A 26,250-nucleotide genomic window follows, 5' to 3' on the forward strand; every position below is an offset into this window, starting at 1 on the left:
ATGTCACTTCTTGGGATGCTATTTTTGTCTGTGTATTCTTTCACCACCTCAGTGAATCATGTTGTGGACCACAGCGTCCTATTCACACCACAAGAGCTAAAATTTTTTCAACGGAAAATGGTGTGCTTCCCCATAGCAGTGGACGACCAAATATCATTCTAATGATATTCACTAGTTCATGTCTGTTTCTGAGGTTGTAGGAGCCATTTAGGATCGGTATCTCGATGATGCACTACAGTATGGGACAGCACATTGGCCTAATGAACAGGCAACCAATAATCCCACCATTTGCTGACTCTTTAGATTTACCAGCAACCCTTTTTTTTTTTTTTTTTTTTTTTATTGGATATTGATTCAAGGATAGACCCAAGCGCCTGACGATGTTTTGGTGCATGGTGGTTTGCATTCAAGCTAAGATCTTTATTAACACTGTTAGAGAACACAGAGAAGCCTCTGTAGGCTGTCTTCTTCAGTTAGATGTGCAGTTCAGCATTGTTAAAATCCAGCTCCACCAGTTTGCAGAATGTGTCCCGCTGTTCTTACCCTCCTCTCCTGCTGTGCTGTCCTAGCGAATAAAGCCTATGAGCCAAAACTATCTCTAAAAAACAGAAAAGAGAAAAAAAATTTCCCAGACATTACCACACTCCTTATGTGGATAAATGTAGTTGACATTTTAACATTATTACAGTAAAATAAAATGTTTTTGACAAATACATATAATATCATTTACAGAATCTCTTTGAAAGTATCCGGTAGCTCCAGCACAGTGCCCAGCTCCTGCCACTGGTCACGGTGTCCTCACAGAGGAACAAACCGAGCTGCCCCTGCACCAATGCTTTGTCAAAAAAAACCCAAGTGTAAAGTAAAAAAACAGTGATATTTTTTGCATTTTATTCTTGATTTTTGTCACGTTTCAAAAATCTAATTTCATCAGAATTGTATGACATGCCCCACTGGTGCTGGCACTCCATTGTTACTGGTTATTTTGTCCAGAGTTTAATATGTAACCTGTCATGTTTGTTGAAGCAAAGTACATGAAGAGTGTTCCCATTCACCAAGGCTGCAATTTTGGAATATAATTGGGTTGTGTGGGCTGGACATTTGACACTTTTACAACGAATTTAAACGAAAAAAAAGAAAAAAAAAACAAAAAAAAAACATTTTCATATTCAACCAAGACTATTCTACTAAAAACAAAACTACACATGAAATGAATTCAAAATGCACTCTCTCTTTTGGGTTTTTCAGTCTTAACAAAAGAAACAGACAAAAAAAAGCATGCACAGTATTCAGCGTATTACTTAATTTGAAACTGAACTATTACTTGTACATAATGACATTAATGGGTTTATTATGCATTTGAAATCTATTCCATTTGATTATAAAGTAGCAGGCAGCGTAAGAGCTTTGGTTCTTTAACCTGAAGTTGGGGTCAGGCACTTATTTCTCAAGCACAGTTGATGAAGGTGCATTAACGTATTTGATTGGGACAGGCTATCACTCAAACCCCTCATCTCACATCCATCACCTGCGGGTCTGTTTGATAATAATAATAATTTGGATGTGGGTAAACTGCCCCCTCCCCCCTCCCTTTGGCACATAATCACTTCATTTTTACGGCCGCAATAAATCAAAGCACCTAACAACATATTTACTGCCTCATCTAATACCTGAAGTGACATGGTAGAAAACTGTGGCCTTATTTTTAGTTTGTTTTGGCCATTTACTAACATACAAGGCTATAATTTTTGACCAGGGGCTAAAAGTGCATTGTACGTGGTTTACAGGCATGTTGTGGTGAGCTTGCAGATTCTAATCAGCTAAACACCCTTCTTCTTCCACCCCCTCGAAAGAATCATGGCGACAGTGAAAAATGATGGTGTAGTGGTTTCCCCATTCTAGGCCACACTAGAAAAAGGCATTCTCATACATAAACGCAAACACTTTGAGAACATGCTAATTGTGTTAATGGTTTGGTTGTATATTACATGGGGATGTCAAGATTAAAGGGCCCATATTACCCTATTTTCTGTTCTGTTATAATGTTGTTTCCTCATCAAATACATACCCAGTTTTTTGTTTTATTTCATTCATTAATCTTAAACACCCAAATCCCACGTGGCTGATAGCTCAAGTGTCATTTTAGCATAATATAGGACATTAATATCATGGTTATACAGGTTACAATATACTCATAATATATAATGTATAATATAATCATGTAGTCATAAAAACAAACATATATTTGAGAGAGTTTAATAAGTAATTTCCTCAAATTTTACTAAAATAAGAACCTGGGAAGTATAGCTGGTCATATGCTGGAATAATAATTAGACAATGTGTATTAAAGGATTTCTCAGTTGTTCTCCTTGCCAATAATTGCAAATAATCATAAAAGGTTGTATTTTTTCTCATAATAAACATAAAACTCAAATTTGGTATTGTGATATCACTAATATAAAGTTTAGTTTGTTTTTTAGATGTAAAGAGAAAAGAGTAGAATAGATAGACTTCCACCCATAACTCTATCGCAATACAACAAAAAGAAATGAAAGAAATGAATGGAATAAATCAATGTTTTTCTCCTTGGCTTTGGGTTATTTTGGTATTGTGCGAAAAATTCATAACTTCAGTCCAGTCAAGTTTGAAAAAGCTGATATGAAATTGGGACCACCACTGTTATTTTACGTCAGTGGATACAAAAAGGATTAAAAAGGCAACGTGTTTTACCGTTTTAAAAAGAAGCTGGTGGACAATGTACATTAGCACCCATGGTTCAAGGTGATTGACAATGCATAAGAAATGAATGGCTATTTTTATTCAAATCAGATTTTGGTATTGTGCTTGGATTATTATTAAAGTCTATAAATGCTTCACTTCTTCTCCAAAAGGTTACATCAGTTGTATGAAGTGTGTTATGTTCAATGACCTTGGTTAATCAGAACCTCCTCTTGCTAAAATTACAATGGCTACTTCAATTACCACCACAGTTAATCAGTATGTTCTAAGCACTTACTTGTATAGACATGCACAAGATTATTTGGTTATTGATAATTGTGAATATTCTGGTCATAATCTAATTGCAAGAACCTAAATAAAAGTAGGCTAAGAACATTTTTAAAGCAAAGTCATTTTTATTCATATATTGCAAATAAGTAAACCTAAATGTCCTTTTTATCTGTCTGTTTATGCCACTTTAACTTCACTTTATCATTTATAAAGTTTCATTTCATATAGCTGGTCACACACTAGAGGACCAGTTTCATAGACAATGACAACAGACAAAAAAATCTATGGTTTGTCATGTGCTTTCAACTTACAGACTTACAGATACTTTTCACATTCATTCAGCCCCCCTTCCATTCCCTTTGCCCTGACAGACACACCCATCATTCTGGACTTTTTCTATTTCCTCTGCACCACCATCACCTAGGAGCTCAAGTGAGAGCCCACCATCAGCTCCGTCATCAACAAGGCCCAGCAGAAGATGTACTTCCTGCAGCAGCGGAGGAAAGCCAAGCTGCCAGCCCCAATGATGGTGCAGTTCTTCACGGCCATCATTGAGTCCATTCGCACCTCCTCCATCACAGTGTGCTACACCGGGGCCACTGCCAGGAAGAGACTGAGACTGCAGCAAAGCATTGAGCACTCTGCTGAGAAGGTGATCGGCTGCAGTCTCTCATCGCTCCAGGACCTGCACGTCTCCATGGCTCAGGGGCGAGGAGGTCGGATCAAAACTAACCCCTCTGACCTGGACAGACTAGTTGAGTCACTTCCTTCAGGCAGGAGGCTACAGTCCATTCAAAAACAAAAACAATTTCTTCCCCTCTGCAACTAGACTCATGAACACTCTATAACACCTGTCACTTTGAACAACTTATTTGAACCATAATTCACCTCCATGAACTGTTTATTTTGTATATACTCATAGTCAAAATGTATTCCTTAACTTATTTTAATTACTTTGTTTTAATACATTCCCTTATTTTTATTTACATTTTTTATTCCATATTACTATTTTTATTCAATGTTTAATGTCACATCATACCGCCAAAGCAACTTCCTAGTTCACTGACAATTGCAATAAATCTTATTCTGACTATGATTCATGGGGCATTTGATAGTATCAGTACATATACTCTCTATTATTTTCATGTTTGTTGCCTTGAAGTTAATGTTATGTTATGTTTTTTTTTTTGTTGTTGTTGCTTTACATGGCCAAGTAAACTTTGCTGGAATAACCATGTTAACAGTAGGAGGAAGTGCACAGTCCAAATCTCATGGCAACACAGGAAAGATAGAACTCAGGAAGCAGCTACAGTACATCTGATTTGTTGTTATCTTGTGGTCTAAATATTGTACCTCTGTAGATATTAAGGGCCTTTCTGTAATAGTGTGTGTATGTCTACGTCTTTTTTCTGTAACAAGTATTCGTATTTTCTGGTGATTTTGACTCAAATGAAAAAGTCCTGGGAATAATAGCTTGCCTCTGCTCTATTTATGACTCAGCCAGGGTTTATCAGTGCGGTTTCTTTCTTCCTGGATTTTTCTTGGTCTCTCAAAAGGAAGCCAAAAGAGAATCACATTGAGCGCTTTGATTGCTTCACCCTTTGCATTCGTAACAAGCTCAACAAAAGACCAAGCCGCCGCACATAAATAAATATGGATGTGCACTCGGACTCACTCAACGCACTTATGAGAGGGACAGGCCAGTTTGAAGACTCAATGGGAACATGAAACAACTGCCATGGAAATGTCTTTGCTTTGCCAGATCAACAATCCTATTATCTGCTTCACATCCTGCTGATTATTTTATTTATTTTATTAGTTGTATTTAGTTACCTGATGTCAGTTGATACCAGTGCGGAAAAAAAAACAAAACATGTATTTCCATAAAACACATTTAACTGATCCAGATGTGATGGAATTGGTATGGAGCGCAACAGTCCCGTCCACTTCAAAGTCTGCTCTGGTTCAGGAAGTAAATTTTCCATTCATTTTTCTCATAGACTTTGAAAATTTCAGATATTAGGAGTTCAAAGGCATGGAGGAGGCTAAGCAGCTACGTGTTAATTAATATCCATAACACGAATATTTTTAAGTCCAAAAATCACAAGATTCTTTGAAAAGTTTTAATAACTTCACGGTTTATAAAGTTTTAGAAGCAAAAAATGAGAATGTGAAATTTACTTCTGGAACCATCACTGCTCCATTTATCCCTCATGTAACAACTGAACAGCTGCTTGTGTGTTGTATGTTAAATGTAAATCATAATGAGATATTGGCGCAGACTTCGGCTCTACTAAATATTACCTGGACCAATATCCTGGAACCATTTCCCTATAATTTTTTTCTAGATTAGGTTTCCAGGATATCAGCATCTGTGCATCCCTATAGTGGGTTGTGGCTATCCCATTGCCAGCCAGATGTCCATCAGCCAGGATTATATTGAAAAGTGGTGTGCCTTCTGTGATTCAATTGATTTTCTCCTGTTTCATTTTGATTGTTGGGGTTACACTTAGTTCACAGTTGTGCTTATTTTTACTGTCATTGTACAGCTGACCTCTTTTTATTTTTATTTGCTTTTAAATTTTATGACTGTGGTTTTAATTGTGCATACAGAGGCTCAGCAGGCGCAGAGACACAACTGCCATCTTCTGCATCTCATTCTCCCAAAAGCAAATGTAAAACAATCTGTTAGTGGCATCAAAGGTGCACTGAAGTGTCATATGTGTGTGCATATCCAAAGGCCACGACTAAATGTAACTATTTGGGAAACAGCTGAGCCCATTCTCGAGCTGTCTGTCAGCCAGCCTGCTGCCTGCTGGGGCCCCGATCCTGGCAGACTTTTGCGTTATTATCTTGATTCATATTTCTGAACTGCATTCTCCCCACTGCGCACTCACAGCATGTTGTTAATTTGGTTTCTCATCACAATTTATGGTCGGTGGTGTTGTAGCATGGCGCTAACACAGGGTCGATGAAAACCCCCGGGAGTGCATTTTGCAATTGGAGTAATGATGAAGGGTCGAAGTAGGCAAATCCAAAAAATACCCATAATGCATCCTTGAGGAGTTAATGGATTAAAGGCATGTCCACTTTCCTGTGCACTGACGCTGATATTGCGGTTGGGTTTTCCTCTTTGAAGTTACAAAATGAATGCTAACAATTGTACTTTGTGTAGATGACGCTTTTATGGAGATGACAGTGCAATAATATTACAATTGAGTGTAAAAAGGAAGAATTGGGATTTGTTGCGGTCAGATTATGGGAAAAATACACAGAGGATGCTAGAAAAAAATGCAAGAGAAAGTTGCAGAGTAAGGACAGATGGATTTAGGCAACTTAATGGAGCGTAGAGATAATGAAAGGTGTGGATGATCATAAACCAGAGACTCAAAGGACTGTAAAAATGAATACTGGATCTAACAAAAAGAAATACATTTTTCATTCTCAGTCCTAAATGTGTGAATTGACTTAATTATCATTCACTACACAGGAAGCTTTTATACAGTGCTGTGACTTATGAGTGCCTGCGTTATCATTTTAATGTTATAGTTTCAAGTCAAATGATTAGTAGGTTCAGGTAACACTATAACTTTTCTGATGGAGGTCACCTGTCTCCATAAGGGTAATTGCTTCGTCTCGATAAGTTCCAAAGAATGCATGTTTTTCAAGGTATTTTTGAGCACTACAACACCCACAATTAAATAAATATAAGAGATATATAAGTTTATACCATACTGTGAAATGTTCTAAGCAAAGCAGTTAATACTTTGCAGTGAGATCACACTGGGGATGTTCCACATGTATTTCTATTTGGTGGAATGTTCAGCAGTTACTATGGTGACACAATGCACGCATTAGCACACAAACACAGACAAGATAGCCTCAAAACTCAAGAAAAATTACAAAATTGATTTAAACTGCACTTTTTTAAAAGCCTGTGATCAATGTGAGCATTCATGGTCCTTAGGTCCTTTTGGTTAAAGTGTTTGATTTTCACCCAAAAAAAAAAAAAAGTTAAACTAAAGCTACGTTTATATGATAACAGTCTGTACAGAAGTCACGTCTTCACTTTTATTCCACCTTTAGACAAGAGTTTTTGTGAGGAAATCTACGTGCATACGGTGATGCCAAATTGTGTGGAATTCGATTGGGTATGCATGCCAGGCAGCTAGGTGGTGCTGTGATACATTATCACACAACACTACGCCACGTGAGCAGATCTGAGAGTTTTGCATCTTGGGCAATGTAGACGAAAACACTATGGTGGAGCATATTCAGCTTTTCCGCTCTGGATGGTGGTTTCAGATTTTTGCGTTTTTAAGCCCTAAAAACACTGTCACCGTCTAAACGAAAGGCATTTTCAATGAAATATTTTGTAATTTTTACCCACAAGCGTTGTCTTGTGAAGAGGCTCTAAATGAAAACCTTTTGGCTAATGTCAGGATTCAGCCCTATATTCCCACAGCTCTATGATCCCTCAGCCCTATTTTCCCTCATTTCTAAGATTTTTCTCAAAATGAAACTCAAAATCAAGTCATTTTTATTTTTATACCACATGTAAAGGGATGAATCAGAGTCATTTCAACCTAGGGTCCTTTGCACCATGACCTCTGCATTACATCTGTATTCAACTGTGCTGGGTAGTAGGTTGGGTGTGACTACCAAATTGGGAGAAATTGGGATAAAATCTGATGCAAATTGATGATAAAGGAAAGTTGGGAACATAGGGCCTAATTTTGGAAAAATTGGAAATGAGGGAACATAAGGCTGTGGGAACATAGGCACACTCGCGATGTTAGCCAGCTTGTGACTGTAATTTTCTGTGAGAGAGATTTTTTTAAGAGCACAGATCATCTCACCTGTTGTAATGCCAACTAAATTGGCTCTTTTTGGTCAGATTGTGTTTAAATAAAGCTCAGATTAAGTCCAGTTTGAGTGCAGTGCTTTCAGTTAGATTCACACCCCCAGGAAATGTTGATGACATCAGTTGCAAAGAATCAACAGCATCTTTTTCCAGTTTCCCAGCATATCCGAGCATATGTGAGACAGATCCCGTAATAATGTGAGATAAATATGATGTAGTCCTGAGACAGAAGAGGGATACAGACACTTGGAGACAGCATTTGTTCTGTCACTGGAACATCCGAACAATCAGACGCGCAAATGCCACTTGACTAGAAAGGCGCTGCTTCTCTGCACATTAGTTATTCAATGCCTTCCAAACAGAGAAATATTTCAGTGACTAATCGAGCCATGCGGAGTAGGTATAAACTCAGGGTGATTGCAAAAGGGGCCTATAAACACTATGATGCCCACTTTGATCTTCATAAAACGTGGGCACCGTGAATCATTGCCAATTAAAATGACACAGACTTTAGTGGCTATACTTCTAGTGGCAAAGTCATGTAAAGCTATGGAGTCTATCAAGCGTCCACAATGAAGTAATTATCAAATGTAATTTAAAAACCAATTCATATCCCTGGTTGCTCTGTGGGACCATCCTCTCCAGTGCAATGTTAATCCCATGACTCCAGCAACAGAGTGAGGAGGACATTAGTATTCCTCTGGAGTAATGTCATGCATTCCCTCCCCGTACTGAGTCTGATTCAGCTTTTTCCACTAAAGGGAATTAAATGTAACCTATAAAAGGATAATAAGTGCACATTAGCGGGGCGACTGACCTTCTCAGGCAGACCTGCTCTCCTCCATATTCTTCTGTAGACCTGTTTAAATAATCAACACAAAGAAGTATTCTATTAATGGAGAATAACATGATTTTGATCACTGATAAAATGAAGAAGGGTCATGGTACATTTATACATTTGTCTACTTTGTGCACTGAAATTGTATTAGTGAGACCATATATTTTTCAGTATATTTTTACTGTCTGACAATACAACACATTATAGAGTTTTACCTTATTTGTCTAGATCTGTCAGGCTGCCAGCCTTTTGTGTGCCTGAGGGAATAAAAGAGAAGTGTAGTGGTGTATCAGTGGTGCTGAGGGCGTAACACGATGAAACCTGGACAAATGCAGGGCTGACAAGCGTTCACACACAGCCTGTTCTCCTCAAGGCACAGAGACGTCACATCACACAGGAACTCTTTGTACAATGTGAGAATATCACACAGACATCCTTCGTACATAGGGAACACAGCCAAAACCTCTCAAACCCTATCATTTTCACATTATGTCAATCCACACTGACCTTATTTAGTGTTGCCTAGCAACCTGCAACAGTTTTAGTGTGATTTCTAAATTTAACACTGCCGTAATGCTCCCAGAAACGTCATCAACATCAACAGTTGGATAAGAGTCTCACCTTGAGTGGTGCAGATGATGAGCAGAGCCAAGACAGTGTGAAAGACACAACTGAGTAACAAGCGCGTAAACACTGTATAGTGAGGAGGCATTAACATAATGTACTGTTCTTCAACATGCAGTTCAGCCTATGTATACGCTAGGGAATCAGCTAATGTTTTCTTCTAAAAAATACTTTGACTAAATAATTTAAACAATGATTATTCTGATTAAAACAATACAAAAATTACACAGAGCCACGTAGTAATCTGTAACATTGTAATTTCTACAGCAGTCATATGCAGAGTGTGGACTGTGCTGGTCTACTTCACATTAAAACAGGCCATGCTTCTGAAGTTACATTACTGTCAGGGTGCAGCACAGACAGTGGCTGTGCACAGGGCTGCAGTCATTATCGCCTCGATCAATCACTTCTCAATCATATGCATGCTTCTCTATGCTCTTTAGCTCTGCACTGTCTAATGTGCACATTCTGTTTGTATTCAGCGCGCCGACCAGACTCACAGTGATTTTACTTAAAACAGAAAACATGTTTTTATGATGCAATACAATATTACATTTCAGCAGTGCATGTTGTGACTGCTCTACCCTTCCCACAGAGACAGAAAGAAACAGTATCAATAACATCACAATATAACAGAATCCACCGGAATTTTCCATCTATGGAACACTATCTTGCCATCTCACAAACGAAAATAATAATGATTTAAGTAATAACAATAAGCATGCAAATCAGCCAAAATGATTTCAGTCAGCACACCACACCAGCAGAACATTTTCAGTAGGGATAACAAGGACTTCTCATTGTTTCATGCTGTGACAACCTACTTTTCCACCATTGTATGAGGCTTTCTGACTGTCAATGTGCTTGTGCGAGCCCCTCATCTTTCTGAGGAGAAAGTAAACCTTCTTCCTGCCAGTGTCCCGTGAGCTGCCGCCTGTCACACAAACTATTGACTCTGGACTTGTGTTGTGGCCTGCCGGCCCTTCTCGGCTTTTTCAGTTTTTTTCTTTCTTTTCGTGCTTTTTGGAGACAGAGAAACTGTACTTACTGACACTCATTTTCCTTGCAATTTCTAGAAAGGCCAGACCTATACTTTTACGAGTTGTATGGTCTGGGCCCCCTTCCTTTATAAATTGCTTGTTTCTCTCCATTAGGAAGCAATATAGTGCTTTTGGTCAGGGCCAGGCAATATTGTCCAGATAATACAGTGTGTGGTAACAGACTCAAGCACTATACTTTTAACGCTGCCTTTGGTGCAAAAAGCCAGGTTGCTTTGTGTCACTAGATATGACCAAGGAAAAATAGTGTCAGCAAACATCTCAAATCTAACTTCCTGCAACAAAGCGTTATAGATTGAAACCACATGTTGCATTATCTTTAAAGCCTTTCTTATCTTCACACACTTTTTCAAGAAATGACAAATCTCATGTGGATCTTACAGATTGTTTAACCCATCAGATTTTAATTATTGATTCATTTTATGTGTGAAATTTCTACCTTTTCTGCAAAAGTGAGAAAATACTACCTTACCATATGAACAGTGGTGGAAGAAAATATTATTTAATAACTGCATAGTTCCAATGCGGTATAGGGTCAAACTGAATTAACTTTCACATTTAAAGGTCCTATATTTTGCTAAATTTGCTCTTGAGAGCTTATAACCATGTTATAATGTTGTTACCTCCTCAAAAACATTCTCACATTTGAGTAACCCTTTATTATTAGTCTACATCTTCAAAGCCCAAAATGCTCTGTTCCACCTTGAGATTACATGTCAATTTTCACCTTAACAGCTACGTTTAGTTAGTTCTTTAGTTCAGTAGAGATTGGCAATTCCTATTACTACCAGTTACTACATGACATCACAAGGTGGGACAGTCTGTTGTCAGTTTAAGAAAAGAACACAGCCTAAATATGCAGGGTTTATTTGTTAAGCACGTGTAAATGAAACAAAATGCAATTCCAAGCAGGTTTGCGATGAGAAAATAGCATTACAACATAGATTAGATAGCAGTGCAATGTGGGCCCTCTAAACTCTAAAACCCTTAATTAAAGCTGCATTCCCAATTTTAAATCTCTCTCTCAATCCTAGTTCTCACAAACACTCTGGTATTGGGTCAGACTCACTGTTCAAATACACAGTAAATCCACATTTGGGCTCCTTACCAGTCCAAACATATGGCATAATGTATCTTTTTTACATGATAATGGTGCCTAATCAAACCGCTGGAGCTCTGTTATAATTGGCCTTTGGAGGTGCAGTAATGTGCGGTGTCACAGGTTGCCTTTTCTCACTCCTGTAGGCAGTGCATCTGTTCTCCACATTCACCATCATTACCCCCTTTGCTTAATGGTAACAGAAATAATTGTTAGTTAGACACAGGACAATACTTGGCAGCAGTCCGGTCCCAGCACAGTCAGACTAATGGGGTGTGGTTTGATGCAGTAGCAGTAGACTAAGCCCATAACCTGTGAGAGGTGATCTATAGCATCAACAACAGCGTAAAGTGAAGGTCAGTCAGCTTGATCACCACATCAGGCTGATTTAGTGTTGGTGGACTGGGCATTTATGTGGACAATGGCACAAATAAACAGCTCCTTCACCTGCTTTGGGTTAGAAGCTTTAGTATGCTATGGGAGGTATTTGAGATAAACTGCTGTAGACATTTTCAAGTATGATTTTATGAACTGATATATTACATTTTTGGAACAAGATCTTATTTTTAGTTTCTGTTTTGTCTTGTACTTGCTTGTTGTCCAAAAGCAACTTCAAGGATCTTGAAATGTTTTAGCCTATGTATTATTATCACTGACAGTACTGTCTTTCTTAGTTCTCTCTCTAGTTGTGAGATGTTGAAGGTTTGTATTAGATTGACTTTATATTATGTTTAAACTGTTTTTGTATGGTTTGGCACAGGTTAATGTCACTTTTAAGTTCTATCACTGTGTTGAGACTTCATTCCTTCTGGATAGTAACCTATTTTGAGTCTTTTTAGGGCGTGTTCACCCTCACTAGTTTGGAGCCCTCTGTGCACTTCAGGGGACGATCTGCAACAGTGCTCATGAATCATGACGTTATCAGTCTCATTCATGTTCACATTTTTATTCTGTCATACTGACCTGAACTGAGAATGCAGTACCAGTTCTCACCAGGAGGGAGTGATGTGCTCTGCAGAGTGCAATTTATCCAAGTGTGATAAAAATGAGAATAAATTGCAGTAGACTTGCTAATATTTCATGAAATGCTAAGTGTGCAGCGGTTATTTAACTGAATACAAAGAACGACATTGTGGAAACCATTTAATTCATTGTCAGGTATCTTTATTATGTATGTTCTCTGCATTTTTTAGAACTTGAAGTCTATTACAGATGAGTATTAGACATGTTCTTTCTAGCTGTGTGCTTTTTGTGTTTTCATGTCATTGTGAAACCGTGCTTTTAAATCCGTTTCTTCTGTTGTTCTTTAGTTTAGTCTGAGTGCATTTCTTCTGTTGATCTTTAGTTTGGTGTGTGTGCTGCAGAGCAAACTGCACCAACACAATTTTGGGCTGACCAGAGTGGGCTTTTTTGGTGGTGCTTTCACATAGCCTTGGTATTTGGAAAAGAACCTCTGGACCATTGAGTACTGCTGATTTTACTCAAGTAATCAGATCTTAAAATTATATTGTCGCAGTACTTATACTCAGGTACACAATTTGATGACCTTATCAGTGCCAGTTGTCACACATGTCTGCCAGAACGCCACTGTCTGAAGAACCATAAACAGCTGCCAGACTTTGTCCAAAAAATAATGAAATTAGAGCAGCTTGACGGGAGATGGAAATTAATTGCCCGTTTGTCTCACTGTTTAACATTTGGACTGCTTGCTTCCTGTCGATTTATAAGGAGGGCGTACATCTTATAAAGAAAAATGACCGTAGTGTGTGTCTGCTGTGTCTTGTTAGGGGCCATTTGTGATGCGGAGATGCCAAGTGATCCATGCCTTCTCTCTTCCACTCATACTGCAGTGGGTGTGTGCCACTCTCACTGAACATTTTTTACCTAAAGAGTGTGAAAAGCTAATTACACTAGAGTCATTTGTGAGTGATAAACTATGCATCTTAATTAAGGTAGCGTTCCATTAGACAACATGCAAGATAGCTCTGGTATAAAACCGACTCTTTTGCATTGCGTCCACACTATTAGGGAATGTATAAAGCCATGCAGCCTTGTAAATTGAATTAATGGTACAGTAAGGATTCTGTCTTTAAAGTCGTATAACAAGGTGCGAAGAAGTGCAGAGAAGGCCGCTCTTAAAAGTCCTATATTACACTAAATTGATTACTGTGAGCTTTAAGCCATGTTAGAATGTTGTTACCTCATCAAAAACAAACCTGGAGTTGTGTTTTATTACATTCATACATGTTTGAGTAATCTTTTTTGTTAGTTGATCTACATCTCCAATGCTCAAAATGGTCTGTTCCACCTACTGGTGTCATCAAGCAGTTGTTTTAAGTTAACAGCTCCTTTTACCTTTTGTTGAGTAGAGAGACTGATAATTCCAGAGCTGAAATTATCCATAAGATTCTGGTGAAGGTATATAAAGTTTAAAAACACAATGGAGCGCTTCCTGTATTATCAAAAACACAAGGTGGACCAGAGTGTTTTCTGTTTGAGAAAAGAACCCAGCCTAAATATGCAGAGTTTGAGTGTTTAACATGTGTGAATGAAACAAAACACCATTCCCAGTATGTTATTGATGAGGAAACAATATTATAACATAGATCAGAAAATAGAGTAATATGGGCCTCTTCAGAGTTTGTGAGGCTAATATAACACAGTTTGTGTGTCGGCTTCCTGCTTAGACTTTATCTCTGGGGTTAGAGGCCCTCTGGAAAAATGAGCAACACAGATGCAATCGGGTTATTTACAGAAAATACACCTCAATAATGTATTAGTCTGGCCCTATACTATCAGTCCATTATGACGAAGCTCCCAACAACACTTTACATTTGGGAAAAAGTAAACTTTTTGATTTTCTACATAAAATAATGTTTCAGGCATTATAAGTGAACGATTTAAATCTCCCATATTGCTCGAAATGGATTCTTGTAAGCTTTTAGCCATGTTGTAATGTTGTTTCCTCATCAGAAAGATACCTGGAGTTGTGTTTTGTTTCATTTACAAATGTTTGAGTAATCCTGCTTTATTAGTCTGTCTACATCTCCAAAGCTCAAAATCCTCTGTTACACCCTGTGATGCAATGAAGCAGTAGTTTTCAAGTTAACAGCTCCTTTTTATCTTTAGTTCAGTAGGGACTGACAATTCCAGGGTTGATGTCATCAAATTGCAGCCCAATTATTCTAGTGAAGGTGTGCGGAGTTTACAAACTCAGTGGAGCACTTCCTGTATTACCACATGACTCCAGAAGGTAGAACAGTGTGTTTTCAGTTTGAGTTTGAACATGTGTGGATCAAACAAAATACAACACCAGGTTTGTTTTTGAAGAGGAAACAGCTTTATAACATAGATCAGAAAATGGTTGTATAGTAATAGCAGTAATACCAGCTGATAAAGAATAATATGCCATTACATTTGAAATTAGTAACTATATGTGCTATATACTAGATGTATTTTGCAATTTTACAGTAAACTGCAGTACAGCTAATTAGTTGGTGTAGTGATGTGGTATCTTGCTCTGAAAGGAAGTTTGTCTGAGATAAAACTACATTGCTAAAGTTTATTGTTAGAAAATACAATTGCTTTCATTTTTATCTTCCTCACTGCATATCTGTATTTATGGTAACATTTTAATACATTTTTGAAGCCCATCTTTATAATTGGAAAATTCAAAACCCTTTCGTGTTCTAAGACTATGTTCTCTCTCTCTGTCTCTTTGCAGGTTTTATCCATACATGTGGAGGCACTTTAAAAGGAAAGAACGGGACTATAGAGAGCCCAGGTTTTCCCTATGGATATCCAAACGGAGCGAACTGTACCTGGGTCATTTTGGCCGAAGAGGGTAACAGAATACATATAGTTTTTCAATCTTTCGCAGTGGAGGAGGAATATGACTTTTTATCTTTGTATGACGGGCATCCACACCCAGCCAACTTCAGAACGAGGTAAGGAAGAATTCATTCTGCTTTGAAATCTGCAGGGGCCCAAAGATGTGAGAGATCTGAGCAGCACTGATCAGCCAGACCAAAGTTCATCTTTAATGTCCACATGATAGAGAATGGAATGGGTGTCTGATCCTAGAATCTGGTTTTTGTGTTTCATGTAATAAGCTATTGCATGTTCTGGAGAGTCCTGTGAAGAAAGAAAAAAAGAAGCACACAAGTACCAGGTGATAGAAAACAAACCAAACTTAGTGAAGGGTAAAAGCAGTATTTGAATAATTATTTAAAGGTCTTATATTATGAATTGTGAATTTTAGTCTATGTTAAAATGCTGTTATAAAGCTGTAAAACATACCTGGAATTGTGTTTGGATTCATTTGTCTGTTAAACGTGTGTGAATGAAACAAAACACAACTCAAGGTATGTTTTGATGAGGAAACAACATGAGAACATAGATCAGTACAGTACAGTAATGTGGGCCCTTTAATGAAGAATCCCAGAGCCACTTTAAAGAAATATGTTACCTGCCTTGGATCTGGGTAGACTTATATGTTATTATTTATTAAGATGAGTGTTAATGTGCCATACGAGTTATTTCTAGATATCAGTTCAGCTTAGTTTCAGTCATATGGGACTTAAGAAGGATATTTCATCTTACATAACTTGTTTTTGTATATGACAGGCAGAAGAACAGGCAGAAGCATAATCCTTGTGTGCCCAATTCCTGCATCCATTTACATTACAAGTGACCTTTTCATACACTGTTAATCAAGAAGGTTTTTTGTTTGGTTTTTTGTGTGACTTTAACAACAATCATCCTTTGTCCATGAAAAAATGTCAGAGGATTTTCTTTTTCTGAATCGATATTGAATCTTGAAGGTTCATTCAACTTGGCCCCTAGTATTGTTATTTCACACGCTCTACTAGCAGCTTTAACCCTTTAATTTTTCATTTTAATTCTTTTTAATTCTTTGTGTTATAAACAGAAGTGCATACATATTCAAATCAGAAACAAAAAAGTCCTTTCTAAGTACCCTGAGCAAGGATTTCCACAGACTAAAAACCCAGCTCCCCAAAAGACACGGGCAGCTTCCAGCAATCTGTAGCTTTTATTTCCAGATGAGCATTTTGCATTGACCTCAGCAATATATGGGTCAGCTATTCAAATGCTTCACTGTCAGAGGATGGACACAGCTCAAAACATTCTTTTGCCCACTCCAAGGTACTCTGTGTTTGTACAAAGGGACACATCCAACCGCAACAGAAACACTCTCTTCATTGTTAGTCGTATTTCTTTCCTGCACAACTGAATTATTAGGACATTGTGGGCATGATTCGGACAGTAAATTCTCTGAACAGAGCTGCGCACACTTCTGTAATTGAATTTTGAGCTGAAATTTATAATCTTGTTGAGATGACAGTCCATAATTTTGAGCCGGAGAAGCTTATTGTCCTGGACCAAATAGTAAGATTGTAATTAGTGGATCGGACTGAATATTGGATGCTATGAATCCTGGAGAAGAAGAAATATGTTGGCTTAAGCACTGGGCGTATTTTTTAAAGAATGATTATTTTATAAACCTTTGAAATACAAAATGTGAATGAACTTACCCTGATTTTTTCATTAACAAGTTGCCAATACAATACCTCGATTCATAGGCCACGATACGAAATCGATACAGTGCACTTTCTATTCGATTCAATTCAATACAATATATTTCAAATCTTTTTGAGATGGTTCAGTAATCTCAGTCTTGACTCTGATACAAAAAGGCTTTGCTAACCCAATTCCTGTGTATGTCAAATGTGTTGCATAAACAAGTTTAAAATATTTAAATGATCATATATAAATAATTTTGGCTATTAAAGTGTAAATTTGGCTGTGGATACAGTGTTGCATTGCTCTCAGTTAATTTTGATTCCCTTATAATTAACTTACTGGCCAATAACTATGGCAATGTGTTTTAGCCAGACCTGGTTCTCTACTTCATACAGTTGCTCAATATAGCTGTTGCTTGATGATTATTACAATGCAGCATGTGTCACGTTCCTATAAATACCTGTCTGTTCCACATATAAAGCCCAACCAATTCATATTCAGTATTTAGTCTCAGTTAATTGCTATGTTGCTGCATAATTGCCACATAAAATTAAAACAGCTTAACGTGACATTTATAAATTTCACATTAACCACTTTCAGTCAATTATTCCCAGTCGCCAAAAGCGTCTTGATTATTCATAATTCCCAGTATTTCTCGTCTAATGCTAATGCCTCTACTGAAATGTTATAGCACACTTACAAACTTGACATTTGAACTCCACCTATACTCCCTTCTTCCACCACTCTTCCTTCTCTCCATCTCCCCTGCTCCTTTTCTCCTACCCTGGTCCTTCCCTGTTCCTGCTCCCCTCTTCTTAACTGCTTCCTCCTCTTTTCCTCCCCTCTTCCTCCTTTCCACTTCCCCTGCTCCTTCCCTCCTGTTTCTCTCTTTCACCTCACTTGTCTTCCTTCTCTGTTCCTTCCCTGAGGTCAAAGGTGGGTCTATCACTTGCAGTGGTGATGGAGGAGCACAGGAGTCACTGTTTTTTCACACTTTGCAGCTGATGTCATCAACATTTCCTTGGGGTGTGATGCTAATTGTGAGGACTGCTCTGTCTGAGGCTTGTTAAACTTGAATCTGAACTTTATTTGATCTAACTAGAAAGAGCTGGTTTAGTTGAAAGTACAATAGGTTAGCTGATTTGTGCTGTTAAACAAGTCTCTCTCACAAAAAATTACAGTAAAACGGCAACTAGAATTAGCCAACAGCTTTTCAAATATTCACGCTCACTTTTTTTGTTAAAAATCAAACACAAACAGGATCACGAGCGCTCATATCGATCACAGTGTTGTTGCTCATTTTGTATTTTTCTTGTTTACTCTTTTTTTTGGCTGTGTTTGTTAATGTGTGCATTGTTTCACCATGGTAGCTACAATAACATTCCACCATAGTATATATGTAGAACACCCCCAGTGTGGTGTCAATGCAAAGTATCATTCTGTTGCGTACTGGGCCAAGGTCAGGGCTCGTAAAGATGTGTCCTCATACTTGATGACTTCTAATCACTTTGCTCTGCCCATATTATGGTTATTACTCTCACTGCTCGCGTTGCCAAATAATCCTTAAAATATGTTGTGATTAAGCATACTGGCAAAGTATTTTTTTGACATTGTTGTGCCTTTGCTCATCTATAGAGTGCATGCAGAGTAAGTCTTTGGCAGCTGCATAATTACAATAGTCTGTGAATGACTGATAAATCAGAAGCGGGAGCTCACGTCAGTGTTGTGTAAACAAAAGGTATTTTATTGCCCGTGATTTGGATTTAATGCCCGCATAATAGCACTGCAACAAGGAATAATGTCATCATATGTGATTACAGATGTTGTTGGTTTTGCACTTGTAAGAAAATTATGGACTGTAAAATTTAACTAACAGATGAACCTTCTGAAATCCTCACGCCCTGCCTTGAAGGCATTCAGCCAGTGCTATTCTAAGACAATGAGCGGCAATATTTCCTATTACTTCTGAATGCTACATGACTAGTGCTAATCAACAAGATACACTGTTTTCCACCTGCATGAGTTTGGTTAGTTAGTCGAGCTGGCTAATTGGAACTTGTTACAATTAGTCTGACATTTTTATGAGTTTATTATGTTCGGTGGGACCAGGGCAGGAAGAAGTACATACTGATGACAAGGTTGACAACATTATTTACCATGTCACTCACTAGCAATTGGTTCTTTGGCTACTGCATTTTTAGCACCATGATTGTTGTTTCACAGCTGCTTAACTACTTCTATAACTACTGCTGCTATTATTTCAACCTGGAGAGAGTCAGACAGACAAAAAGAGAAAGTATCAGTAGTTTTATTGAATGCGATAGCTTTGGCACTCAAACCAAAGCTATTATATTTAGGAAAACCAAAGCTATATATTTAGGAGATGTCTTCCCCCAAGGGCCTGGATACTGGAAGTTGTAGAGGTGAGGCTAAGGAGAGAAGCAGACGATGGGAGGATGAGGAGGGTGAAGGGGACGATGAGATGATGAGAAGCCGAGGCAATGCTGGGGAGGAGGTGGGGCTCAGTACACACCAAAGCAGCCACGCATTTGCAATGGGGTTTTAAATTGGGCAAACTGGGCACTGATTGGATGAAGAGGAGATGCGGCGAGCAGTGGGAAGGAGTATTCGGAGTGAGGGATGAAGGCTGTGGAGAACAGGTGAGACAGACGGGAGCAAAGTTAGGTCTTGCCCCATTACTACTATTACTGCTACTTAGTGCTTATTGTTACAACTGTCAGGACTAGTCGACTTCACTCCACTTTTTTCACCACAGAAAGAAAAGTTCCTCCACTAAAAAAGCGAATCATTTACGAGAATGCAATTACACCATACGTCCGCAGATGCCCTTTTTCCAAAACAATTGAGTCTATTCTAATTCCTACCAGATATCCCCAAATAAATGGACACAAAATGAAACAGTTGATATCTGAGATCCTGCCAAAGCTCTAATCCGGCTTTTCAGTGACTGGGACGCACAGCAGCAGTCATTCTTCCATCGCGAAAGGAAGAAACAGCTCAAATGTTGATGGGTGTTTTCTAATCCAGCCCCAAACCTCTAAATAGCAACTTTGTTTTCTGTCATTTAGTCACACTGTTGTTTATCCCAGCACTGGATCCCTTCATAATGTGGGTTTATGTGGTTTGCTGCCAGAAAAAGCCTGATTCAAACTCATACAATTTCTTCTTCTGCTTTGCTTTGGGTCCCGATTGTATGCAATTAATGCTGCTCGCCGAATGGAAAATGTTGGAGTAGTGGAAAGCGGTTTTAGGTCTTCTTTTTTCTTACCTTTTGTTTAACTTTGTCAAAGGGACCTGTTATGAAAGTTCTGTAAGGAGCTCATTTCCATATAAGGCAGTGCTCGCTTGTTCTTCCTGGCTCTGAACTGGGAATGCTTGTCTCATCCAGGTAAAGCCAGTTCCCTTTCTCTCATCTCCTCCAGTGTAATTATAAATAGAAACTTTGATACAGATTGAAGTTGCCTGCTTTATTAATGTGTTTAATTAATTACAACTATAACTCAGAGGGGAGCCAGACAAAAGCAATGGTTAATATTCAAGAGGGGGAAGAATGGTGTGGTGATGGACGTGATTAGACTGAGTGCATTGATGTATGTATTCTCTTTGCTGACTGAAGTTTCCTCCTCGGCTGCTGCTGCTCTTGCTCCAGGATCGATCCCCAGTGTGCAGAGCTGCTACAGACACTCATTACTGGACTCAAGTCACAGATGAAGCTCCACTCAACCTTAGATTCCACTACTATATCCCCCGCACTAATGACAACCTTGTTAGAGAGGAATATCTTCGTAATTATTATGACAAAACAGATAGGAGTATAGTTATTGAGTTTTGCTTTAGTTTGAGCTGTACTTTCTAGGGGTTATCACAATGAAAATCCCAATGTGAATTCCCTTAACTCCCAATGTCCATAAGAGCTTATGGTGTATGAACTTTAGAGCAATTCCAATTTCTGTCTTCTCTAAAATGACTTGAATCTTTGTCAGCATTTGTCAAATATTGTCATTTAAAGACAATATTTTCCCCCCAAATCCTTCAGCCTTCAGTCTTTACTGGGTCTCTGTCAAATTGCATGATGCCTATTCTAGGCAGGGACAGTTCTCCTAAAACAAATTGATAAGAGTTGCTTTGTTATTAAAGGTTGTATGGAGGATTTTTTTTAGTTTCAAGTTGTCAATGATAGCATTATAGAGGTGCAGTAGCCTTGTAATTATGATGACCAAAAAAAAGAGAATAAAAATTCATCAACTCTGGACGTGGTGGGGCTAAACATTTGCCAATAGATAACGACACTGCCTCGTTATCTGTTAGCTGACAGGCTGTCAATCAATCTCCCTACGTTTCTAGCGTAACTGACTTGCCTGCGCGCCGCCGGTACGTGGTTTACGTACGCCTGTCACGCAGTCCACAGACGCAAGCCGCACAGACGCTGTTTACTCCACCAACGCAACAGTTCTTAGCGGCTTTTTTTGACCTATATCTTCCTCGCAGTTAGCACAAACTTTGTTGCTATGGCAGACAAGAATCCAGGAGCAGTTAGCCGCAAAAGAAAGTCAGTTTTTGAGGTCGCCGAAAGAAGAAGACAAGGGGAAAAGCAGCGAAGCCAAACTAAGGTGATTCTTATAGATTCATTCCAGCGATGGCGCAACTGAAGCAGACACAGGGTCTAAAGACTGACGCACAGGTCGCCAAATTACTCCTGGACAGGTAACTTCTGCTTATTATGAAAACGTACTTTATTTCCAAGAGCTAGTCAAACGTTTTTCAGGACACGAAAGCGATATCCTATGTCTGAAAACGTAATTTTCAAGGCAAAGAAAGAGTCCGCTTGCTGCTGCGTGTTGTAGCTAGTTCATTCGCACGGAATCTCCGCGCAACCTTCTCTGCACCCCTTTCCTGCTCCTGTCCCCGCTGCCCGTTCCGCTCTTCCCCCTGCTCCTCACTTCTCCGGGCACGGAATCTCCGCGCACCGCTCCCCTCTCCTCTCTCCTCTCCTCTCTCCCTGCTCCGCTCTTCTCCCTGCTCCTCACTTCTCGTCCGCGAACGAAATGTCCGCACACCCGCTCCCCCCGCTCCTCACTTCTCCGCCTTGCCTAACCAACACTGTAGTTAGTTGTTTACAAGTCATGTGCAGCGCACCGGCTGTAAACAAACCTGTTTCTGGCGTAAGGAGGAGGCGGGAGGAGGCGTTTCTACGTAGGAGCTGTAGGGGAGGGGGGGTGGTTTCACGCATGCGCAACATTTGAAAAAGGAACAGTCGCTGGATTTCTCGTTCCTTGGAAAATCCTCTATACAACCTTTAAGTGGATTGTGCTTGGTGAACCTGTGCTCAGGTTAGGTCTGGACAATTAATCAACAGTTGGAGAGGCTGTGATTCAGTCATGTCTAATTCTCAATGATATGGTTGAGTTTTTAATTGAGAGGACTACAGTCAGTGCTCTGTCAGTAAAACACTATTTGAATAACTATTTAAAATCGTGATTAATTTTTTTTCACATACCGCCTAACCCTAGCTCACGTTTAGCATTCTTCAGAGTTACCATGTTGTTAAAATTTCTTTCTTTCTTTCTTTCAATTATTATGGCACTTTTTTTTAAACTTAATTTAGTCTGATCGTTTGATCCAATCATTTATCTGAACAAATGCACAGAGGTCAAAGCATTTAGAACATTTTATCAGTTCTCAGTCTATTTCTCAGAACACATGCCACAGCTCTCATTCAGAAACATCCACTGAATTTAGATTGGGTTATTTTTCAATACTACAGATCTCTTCTCAGGAGTTTAAGGACATTGGTCCAAACTCTGTCACTTTCACTATGGAAACTCAAACATAACAGCAAAAATCTACAATTTGTGAGCACCTAAAATCTAACAACAATCTAACACAAACGATTCCACACATGAATCAAACAAGGAGAAGGGTCTCAGCAGAGAGCAGACTGTATCAGTAGAGACATCCTTCAGTATATTTGTATATCCAGTGTAATGTCTGATTTTCCAGAACACATTACATAGAGCAAATTATGTTTTTGCTTTTCTGACAGTTTCTTCATAAATATTTGGATGCAGTAAAATAGCATACAGTATGTATCCATTATTCAAATTGGTAATATGTACATTTATTGCTATTATATTTTTTACAAAAACATTTGACTTATATAAACTGTTTTCGGACAAAAAAAAAAGAGCTCACTGTCAAATTAATGAAAGAGCACATGACCAAAGTCTGAGAGTTTTAATGGTAAAACTTGGTTTTGGAGGATGACTTATCAGTTTTGAATGTAAACCTGAATTTTTCTGAGATATGAATGAGATATTTAGGAAAACTGTAACCCTGCTTGGGATTCTGTGTGAGCTGTTTTGCAAATGTCAATTTTCAACAGAGAAATATGTCAAAGTGACTGAAAAAAAAAAAACTAATCCTGTTTACTGTTGACGAGTCTGACTTGGAGTGATCTTGTGTATAATAAAGCCTCCTTTATGTCAGCTTTGATATTTGAAAAGATACACTGGAGAGTAAACTCTGTTAGTTCTTTAATCCTTTGAGAACTTTTAGAGAGTTGTACAAACCAGCCAAGCAAAACCAAAAACACTATGTTTTAATGTGAACATTAGGGTTATCTAAAGTGTCAAAAATCAGATACTAATTGATACTAAAACAAGTATTGAAATAGATACTCATTTGAGTAGGTATTGTTATTCATGATCTTGAGCTCTATCAGAACAAGCATAAGACAACATAGACTAGTGTATGCCCAAGGACCACTATGGAACCTGCCTGCACGACTACACAGATATAAAAGAAATGTACTATGATTTATGAAATAAAAAATCACATTTTGTTGTCTTTTTAATTATCAGTGTGATATCGCAATCGGCATTGAGTATTGCGTATATTCCTTATTGAAATCGAGTTTTAAATTTTAGTATCGTGCATATGATTGACCTATAGATTGTCATTGTGACCTGCAGATTGAATCCTTAATAAGAATTCCCATGAAGTCTGAAGGTCTGATTTGCTGCTTTCACAATGCCATTTGACGAGTAAATGGTTCTCCTCAAATCAAACCTAATCAAAGTCACTGTGGGTGAGGTAAAAGGGTGACATTTTTCATCCATAACTGATCCTGCTGCTCAGTGCATATTTGTGCTGGATTTCATAGTCTGTGTGACATTTTGACATTCTATAATTAAAGCCTATGTACAGGGGATTTGCATCCTGAGTATGTTTACCATTTTATAATATATTACAAGCTTCTTTGTTTACACTCCAAATGGATTTGATCCGATTTAAGTAGTACTAACGAATCTTATTTTTTTTAGCAGGCTTATTTTTTTCCGCAAGTATTCACAAAATGATTCTTGCTTCTCAAAATGATGAAACTACAGTTTGAGTTCCAGATTTATTTATTTGTTCAATTGCTTTGACACACTTCTCAATTCAAAATTGAAATTTACAAAACAGCTCACACAGAATTCCACATAGAGTTTCATTTTTTCTAAAAACATTGTAGCTCTCCAGGTTCAATTCATGTGTGAAATCCTTTGCTGTTAGATTTTAGGTGCTCACTAGTTTTTGCTGGTATGTTTGAGTTTTTACATTGAAATAGACAGTGTTAAGGTCAAAGTTGTTTACCATGTGAAAACTGCCCTGTAGTATTGGAAAAAAAAACACAGTGAATTCAATGAACATGAATGTTTCTGGCTGAGAGCTTTGTCAGGTGCCTGAGAACTGTGTGAACTGATGAGAAATGGTCCTGATGATCTGACCACAGTGCCTCTGTTCAGATACATGTTTGAATCAGAACCTCCAAAACAAGCTTCAAAAATGTGCTAAAAACATAAAATAAATAAATAATAATAATAAAATCAACTGTAAGCCTTACAGTTTTCAGTTCTAGATAGGACTATAATGCAAGACAGAAGACATTTGTAATTGTCCAAATATAAAGACCTCGAAAATAACCTAAGAAACAAAGTAAACATGTTTTATTTTCACTGAGAAGTTGCATGGCATGAAAGTGAAACCAAGTGGGAGGGGGGCAGTGAGAGCGCGCCCTGGTGGTGTGTGCTCGCGGCGCCTCACTAATCATGGGGGACGTCCTGACACCTGCCACCTGCCCAGGGCCTGATGTAGTGTGTTCAGGTGGAGGCAGAGGCTGCATCTGTCCAGCCAATCAGGCACGCTCTGGGCCCAGACTCTTGTGTCACTCCCATCTATAACAGGACGAGTCTGCGGGACACAAGCCTACACTGTGGACTGACCTGCTCACCTTAGCCATCAAAAACCAGGCCTCAAATACGGGCTTTTTGGAGCAAGTCTCTAGGTAACACTGGAAATATTTACCTAGATGGTTAGTCAATCAATTGTTCCTTGATTTTGTTGCCTGATCAGATTTACTATTATGTGTGATCTGTGATGCATATTATTTCAGTGATACACACTTTTATGTTTTCATAGTGGGTCTATAGCAATTGATAATATTTGCTGCAGAAATGTCCTGTCTTCATTATCTGACTCAAACCATACCCCTGTATTTTACACCCCTGCGTAGCTGACATGTACTTCCCTCGCCAGCCAGAACCACACACTTTGACATAATTTTACAAAGATGAGTGGATTTGGCTTTCAGAGGGTGTGATTGACAGGTGGATTAACCAATCAGGGAGACACACGCTCCGTTAATGTAAAAAACACACATGGCTGCTTACTTGTAAAAAAGGAGAAAAAAATATTTTTAAAAGTACTGAGAAAGAACAAAGATTTTCTCAGAATCAACCACCAAAGCACCAAACTATTACTTATCTCAGATATTAGAAGAAGATACATTTTGTTCTGAATTTTCAAGAGGAGATGTCTTCCGCATTTGAGAGACACGTGATTTAAGCAGTTTTAGTTGGACAGTCTTAAGTTTGGATGGAGGTCTTTCATGCTCTATGGTCCAATTCCAGACTCTTTTTCAAACAAAATACAAAAAGCTGTGTACTGAAATGCATGGTACTTTTTGTATCAGTTTAGCTGTTCACATTTGAATTTTCTCTCAAATATGAATCTTTCCAGAAGACAGTTTTAAAATGTGCTTTGTGCTCCTTGAGTGGTAATCACAAGCCTAATCATAATTGCAATGTTTGTCAAAAATTGCCACTATGTTTTTCAAAATGATCACATCATTAGTTAGTAAGTAATTTTTATT

The 26,250-nt window shown here is 38.4% G+C and overlaps 1 protein-coding gene across 1 annotated transcript in view; it reads left to right on the forward strand.

Moving 5' to 3' along the window:
* Window positions 1-26,250, forward strand: part of LOC110171456 (CUB and sushi domain-containing protein 3-like) — a 188,561-nt gene that overhangs the window by 20,625 nt on the left and 141,686 nt on the right. Inside the window, exon 2 of the mRNA XM_020937169.2 lies at window positions 15,217-15,439. Coding sequence (XP_020792828.1) covers window positions 15,217-15,439 — 223 coding nt within the window. The remainder of the gene's footprint in view (window positions 1-15,216; window positions 15,440-26,250) is intronic.

This window comes from Boleophthalmus pectinirostris, unplaced genomic scaffold (genome assembly GCF_026225935.1).
Source record: "Boleophthalmus pectinirostris isolate CB_2022bp ecotype Guang Dong unplaced genomic scaffold, ASM2622593v1 HiC_scaffold_6, whole genome shotgun sequence".
Classification (NCBI taxonomy): domain Eukaryota; kingdom Metazoa; phylum Chordata; class Actinopteri; order Gobiiformes; family Gobiidae; genus Boleophthalmus; species Boleophthalmus pectinirostris.